We start from the raw sequence: 7,049 nt of genomic DNA, 5'->3' as shown, positions 1-7,049 counted from the left end.
GAGACAGGATATCACGTTGTGGACTTGGCTGGCATCCAACTCAGAGACATCTACCTGCTTCTGCCTCTGGAATACTGGGATTAAAAGAATGCACCCTCTTACCTAGAGACCAGGAGGTTTTCTTTTTTTTAATTGCTTTTAGGCTTTCTACTTAGAGTAGGGTACCAAGAAAACAACAAGAGCAAAATCAGGAAACAGTATTAGATGCATCAATGGATAATAAGTTCCATTCATTTGTTTTTGGAAACAGGGTTTCTCTGTGTAAGACCCCTAGCTGTCCTGGAACTCATTCTGTAGACCATGCTGGCCTTGAACTCATGGAGATCCAACTGCCTTTGCCTCCCATTGCTGGGATTAATGGCACTGCACCATTGCCTGGCTGGATAACACATTTTTTTTTAGCTTTCCTTTTGTATCTTGCTGGAGAGTGAAATCATAACTACAAACACTATAGTTTCAAGAAGACATGTACTTCTGGCCCAGCCTCACCTCTACACAGGCCTTGGCACTACTCCAAGGTCCAATTAAGCCCACTGAACCCTAAGATCTAACACAAGAAAAAGAGTGATCACAAAACTCTTCCAACCTGCTGTTGCCCTTCAAACACCTTTGCATCTTATAGGATTAGTGTAGGGCATGTCCTTCTGGGCCTTCCCATTATGGAGGATAAGGTTTTCACAGAGTACCCACTCTAGCATTGCAATTTCCCTGAGCTTCAAATTCCTTTATCAACACTAAGCCAAGGGATGTCAGGCATATCCAGCATCTTTTCAGTAGGCCATCTTTAGACAAATGCTTCATTTAACCAACCAACCAACCAACCAACCAACCAACCAACCAAACTTTGACACCTTTTTAAAACTATATGAGCTCCATATTAAACCTGGAATCTCCACTCGGTGGTCTCAAACTGATAAACTCAGCCTGATCCTGTTTCCTTTTACCATTATCCTACAATCTTAAACCCATGTGCACACACATTCCACAGGTGTCTTCAATGAATTAGCACTCTTTAAGCTGTTTAGTGGTGGAGTGCACCACTTCATAGACTCCTCTCTAAGAGTCTACTTAACCATAAGTCTGATTACAGGTCTAGAGGTGAACTGAGAAGCCTGCAACTTAGGGTGGAGCTCCTCCTAGGGCCCCTGCACCTCTCATCTGACAGCCTCGCCTACGCCTCAGCACTCACAGCCCAAGACCGGTAGGTGTGGAGTCCCTGGGCAACTTTCGCTAAGCAAGGAGCTCCTGACAGGTCTTGCCCACTGTCCCAGAAGCGCACAGGGCTTGGTCGGTGGTTGGAGGCTCCGTCACTCTGAGCCAGCAGGCCGCACGAACCATGCTCATTGGCTAAGGCGGACCGACCTTCCCCCTAGAACGCCTGCGCAGGGCCGGCAAGCGGCTCCCAGCCAGGACGTCAGCTCTCGGCGGCCTCCCTCCCCGCTTCAAAGCCACACTTGTCCGTGTCCTTACCCCGCTATCTGCGGGTTTCCGAAGGGAGCTTCGGGAGACACAAGCTGGCTGGCTCTTCCCGCCGACTAGGTCTGAGGGAGAAAGATGATTGGCAGGCAGGTGGGAGGACGAGAAGCAAAGGTAAAGGACTAGCCGGCGGCAGGGGCGGGGCCAGTGCGCGCACGCGCAGCCCCTGCTTGGGGGGAGGGGCGGAGCTGTGCAGGGCGCTCTGGTGACGCAGTCCTTGCTGAGCAGCCGTTGGTAGTCTTGGTAGGCTTCCCAGATGCAGCCGAGTGTGAAAGATCCCGTTCCTCTGGCTTACATTTCCCACTTGGCTTTGCCGCAGTCATTATCTGGATTTATTCATTATTTTTTGAGACAGTGGCTCACACTGTAACCCACGCTGGCTTTGAACTTGCGGCAATTCTCCTGCTTCACCCTCCTCTAAGCGCTGTGGTTACAGGCGTGACGCATCACGTCTCCCCACCAGGCTGTTTTTAAATGTTCAGTGTATTCAGCATGGGCTTTTTACTGCTTTATTGGACGTCTGTAACTGATCTTCAGACCTGCAAGTGATGGAATAGAAATTGCTTTTCGCTATGCTACCTCTTGGTTCGGTCAACCAGCAAGAAGCCATCCCACCCCTTTTCGCGGATCTTCATTCTTCTGAAGACGACCTTGCGGCCCACATCGCTGCCTTTTGCAGGAACGTGGTTTATAATTGCCTACACGAATTTCACCTCCTGTCTCTGAGGCAGTGTGCGCGCGCCACAGAGCACTCAAGCTTAAGAGTGCTGGGACTTAAATTTTCCTGCCCGTGTGAGACTAGATTTAAGGACACGCCTCTACCCATTTTGAGAACTCCTTTAAATACCGGTCCCATTTTCTACCCTATCTAGGGCTTTTCCCCCTAAACGACTTGAATTTGTGGCTTACAGTAGTATTTAGAATGAGGATTTTATTAAATAGGCTACAGATACTGAAGATGGCTTCTGAAGGACTTTTGTTTTATAGTTTTTGTTTTTCTGAGAGAGGATTTCTCTGTGTAGTCCTGTAGACCAGAGTGGCCTTGAAGAGAGATCTGCTGGCCTCTGCCTCCCGAGTGCTGGCATCAAAGGCATGGGCCACCACCACCTAACAACTTCTGAAGTTCTAACTTCCTAGTGTTTTGGGACAATCCTTGTTCGATATTTACGTTCTGGCATATTTGTTTAAAATATATTCTTTAGCAATGTCTAACCTAACTCATGTTAGTCACACATTATCATAGAGCATACAGTAGTGTGCTGCCAGGTCGACCAACAGATGAAAGTGCTTGCTATCGAACCCTCAAGCCTGACCACCGTGGTGTGACTACCATAACCAGATAAAGGTGGAAGGAAAGAACAGATTCCACATGGGTTCATGCTCCTCCTCCCACACCATACACATAATAATCATGGGGCACACTAAAAGGAAATTGTTATGAGAGGAATTTAGACGCTGATATAGTGCCCTGGGTTTTTGAGTCTATACTGTTAGTTTATGTCAACTTGACACATGCTAGAGTCCTCAGAGAAGAGGGAGCCTCGATTGAGATCATGCTGCAAGAAAGCATTTTCTTAGTGATTGATGTAGGAGGTCCCAGCCCACTGTGAGTGGTGCCATCCCTGGGCTGGTGGTTGGTCCTGGGTCCTATAAAACAACCCTGAGATTCCACCTCACACCAGTCAGAATGGCTAAGATCAAAAACTCAGGTGACAGCAGATGTTGGTGAGGATGTGGAGAAAGGGGAACACTCCTCCATTGGTGGTGGGATTGCAAGTTGGTACAACCACTCTGGAAATCAGTTTGGCGGTTCCTCAGGAAACTGGACATAGTACTACCTGAGGACCCAGCTATATCACTCCTGGGCATATACCCAGAAGATGCTCCAACATGTAATAAGGACACACGCTCCACTATGTTCATAGCAGCCATATTTATAATAGCCAGAAGCTTGAAAGAACCTAGATGTCCCTCAACAGAGGAATGGGATACAGAAAATGTGGTACATTTACACAATGGAATACTACTCAGCTATTAAAAACAATGAATTCATGAAATTCTTAGGCAAATGGATGGAACTAGAAAATATCATCCTGAGTGAAGTAACCCAATCACAAAAAACCACACATGGTATGCACTCATTGATAAGTGGATATTAGCCCAGAAGCTTGGAATTCCCAAGATACAATTCACACACCAAATGAATCTCAAGAAGAGGGAAGACCAAAGTGTGGATACTTCAGTCCTTCTTAGAAGGGGGAACAAAATACTCATGGAAGGAGATACAGAGACAAAGTGTGGAGCAGAGACTGAAGGAAGGACAATCCAGAGACTGCCCCACCTGGGGATTCATCCCATATACAGTCACCAAACCCAGACACTATTGTGGATGCCAACAAGTGCTTGCTGACAGGAGCTTGATATAGCTGTCTCCTGAGAGGCTCTGCCAGTGCCTGACAAATACAGACAGATGCTCTTAGCTGACCACTGGAGGAGCTAGAGAAAGGATCCAAGGAGCTGAAGGGGTTTGCAGCCCCATGGAAGGAACAACAATATGAACTAACCAGAACTTCCAGAGCTCCCACGGACTAAACCACCAACCAAAGAGTACACATGGAGGGACCCATGGATCCAGCTACACGTGTAGCAGAGGATGGCCTTGTTGGACATCAATGGGAAGAGAGGCCCTTGGTCCAGAAAAGGCTTGATGCCTCAGTGTAGGGGAATGCCAGGGCCAGGAAGCAGGAGAGGGTGGGTTGGTGATCAGGGGAGGGGGATGGGATGGAGGGGGTTGAGGAAGCCATGAGGAGCAAGTCACTAGCAGCATCTTCCATGGCCTCTGCATCAGCTCCTGCCTTCCAGTTCCTGTCCTGCTTGGGTTCATGCCCTGACTTTGGTGATAGACTGTGATGTGGAAGCACAAGCCAAATAAACCATTTATCCTTTTTGTCATTTTTATTCCAGCGGTAGTAACTCTGACTAGGTAAAGTCAGTCACTGCATGTGGTGATTCTGAGTTACCGTACTAAGCACCTGTGGGCACTGATGTTTAAATGCACCCAGTATGTTGCTTTCACTCTAAATTACATTATTAAAAAGGAATTTTCCATACTTTATTTACTTCTAAATTTAAGTAAAAAAGGAATTAAAAAAATCACTTTGTTAATAAAACCATTGCACATAAATGAAAACTATTTCATTTGCTTGAAATTTTCATGCTTGAAAACTATTTGATAATTTCTAGTGTCAATAAGATACAAGTGCTGGATATGATGAGTTATTTTTATTTTATTTTCAACAATGATTACTTGAACTTAAAAAGAAAACCCAACAACAACCCTTTACTAACTAATGGTTGGTGAAAAGCCAAACCTTCCCAGCCCACTTCATATTCTCTTTCAGCCATTTCAAGGCAGAGCAGTGCTCCAGACTGTACACCTGTTCCTTGTTAATATTGACTGTCATATGCTTAATGAACAGCTTGGGGTCCGATATTCGAGCAGCCATGATCAATCTTTCTACTGCAGCTTGATAGTCATCCTTGCTTCGGGATTTGCTTTCTTCACATCTGTAAAGTGAACCCAAAGGCAGAAATTCTCAGAAGCAGCAGTGTGGTTTCTGTAGGAAATTAATCTGCATTTATTGTTTCTCAACTATCATGGCATTTTTTTTTTTGCAGTGATTCTTAAGCTTTCTGAATTGTGGCTTATAGTATGAGAGGCATTTTATATTAGGACCCAGTAGCAATTGGTAGTTTTAGAAACACTGATCTAGAACACAGCTAGTTACCTATATGTTTGTATTTTCAAAGCTAGTAACTATAAATATTAAGCTGTATATGTTAGTATTAAGTGCAATTCAGCTTGAATGATTAACAATCACATTAAATTTCTCTTGGTATTAGTTGTTTCTAGTTTCAAGCAAGTACTTAATATGCAGCTCACATTTAGTAACAAACCATAGAGCAGTATGATTTTTTTGGTCCTGATGGGTACTTTATTAAGTGTTATAATTTGTTTTGAGCTCCATCTGCATCAACTGTGATTGTGTTTACTGGCATGAAACTATTTTATGGTAGCTTTTCTTGTGGAGAAAGGAAATAGATAAAAGTATTTAAAATATGAGACTCATTCTTGCTCTTGGTACCTTGCATGTCAGTGAACATCAAGTTCTGACAATAGTTCTACCTAAATTAACACCAGTGTAGGCCACTTGGAGACATAAATGAGGGCCATGCTTCAAAAGGAATGAGTATCCAAGCACCTTCTAGGGCCTCCTAAACTAGATGAGGTACTTTAGAGCCTTATAGACTAGAAACCTGCACAAACGGCATATTCCCAATGTCTAAGAATGGATAACCTGTAGAGGTTAGTAACCTAAGGCAGGGCTCAGCACACCAGTAAGACAAGACATACTGGTCTTCATAAAATTAAAGATCTAGATATATCACTAGTTATGGACTAGGGCTACAACTACCCTCACTCAACAATGACTAGAGAAGCTGCAACTGTGGGAAATAGGGTGCAAGAAAAAAAATCAAATTCTTCTAAGAATAAAACCTAAAGAACTCATGCCACACAGTGAACAGTGTCCATGCTTTACTCAAGTAGAGCTGTAAGAACAAAGGCTAGTTTCAGTGGGTTTTCAAAAAAAGGTGCAAGAAGAAGGATGTCCTCTTGTAAACAGAGGCTCTACCACACAACTCGGAAACAAACTGAAGAAAGAAGACTCAGCATTTCTGAGTGTGAGATGTTAGGGAACAATCTGCCACGAGCCAACTGGATTTGGGGAACTTTTGTTAGAGACACTGACTATTCCTTGTTCCAATTTTCAAGCATCTTTAAATAGTAAAGAAACTTGGAAGGCATAGGTGGTTTCTCCTGGAGCAAAAGACAGGCTTCTGACAGCCTTAGGCTGTGCCTTCCTATAGAGAAAATGGAAAGCAGACTTTGGGTTCTTGAGGCCTGGGCCTGCCTTTGGGCTAGGGAACCTGCCACATGCTCAAGAGTCCCTGTGGGCTATCAGTAGGACTTTGGGAATATAAGCTGACCATCTGGCTGCTTGCTGTTCATCAGCAAGAATGTACCCTGTCTCCAACATAGGAGTCTTGTGTCTCATGGGCCTGTGGCACACCAGTTTACAAACTGGTAAAATCTCAGACCTTCACAATCTTTCTTGAGAGAAGTCACAAAAGGTACCTGAGTTTTCCTAGCCTTTTCTCTCTTGGATCACTCATTCTGGGAGAGTCTGGCACTCAAGTAGCCTTTTTATTTTTAAAATATGTTTTATATTACATTTTATATTTAAAAATTAAGATTCTACAGATGAAAAACTGAGAAATTTTCCAGAGATAAGGGTTGTGTAAGTGTCCACATTGGCATGGCATTTATGTCAGATTGTGTGGATCTACAAGGAATAAAGAAAAGATTCTAATTTTTTTAGATAAAGACCCTTTAAGGCACCACACTCTTTAACACAAGAAAGGTTGCTACTTAAAGAAGATTGATCTTTTAAGACAACTCACTAAAGTGTTCACTGGGTATTATTAACCTGCTTGGTCTTTTTTTTTTTTTT

General features: G+C 43.9%; 2 protein-coding genes across 6 annotated transcripts in view; both read right to left on the bottom strand.

Annotated features, from left to right (window-relative positions):
- Tcaim (T cell activation inhibitor, mitochondrial) overlaps positions 1-1,616 on the bottom strand; it is a 34,147-nt gene extending 32,531 nt beyond the window's left edge. For 2 of the 4 annotated variants that reach the window (XM_031343935.1, XM_031343937.1), the window contains exon 1: positions 1,471-1,580. The gene's annotated coding sequence lies outside the window, so the exon portion shown is untranslated. Of the gene's footprint in view, positions 1-1,470 lie in introns of all 4 variants that reach the window. The other 2 variants (XM_031343934.1, XM_031343936.1) reach the window with 2 other exon arrangements.
- Positions 1,617-4,739: 3,123 nt separating this feature from the next.
- Positions 4,740-7,049, bottom strand: part of Topaz1 (testis and ovary specific PAZ domain containing 1) — a 56,205-nt gene continuing 53,895 nt past the window's right edge. For both annotated transcript variants that reach the window (XM_031344569.1, XM_031344570.1), the window contains exon 20: positions 4,740-5,043. In XM_031344569.1, the coding sequence (XP_031200429.1) occupies positions 4,824-5,043 (220 nt within the window). In that variant the 3' untranslated portion in view covers positions 4,740-4,823. The remainder of the gene's footprint in view (positions 5,044-7,049) is intronic.

This window comes from Mastomys coucha, unplaced genomic scaffold, assembly GCF_008632895.1.
Source record: "Mastomys coucha isolate ucsf_1 unplaced genomic scaffold, UCSF_Mcou_1 pScaffold23, whole genome shotgun sequence".
NCBI classification, from domain to species: Eukaryota; Metazoa; Chordata; class Mammalia; order Rodentia; family Muridae; genus Mastomys; species Mastomys coucha.
This window is presented reverse-complemented; position numbering and strand designations above follow the sequence as displayed.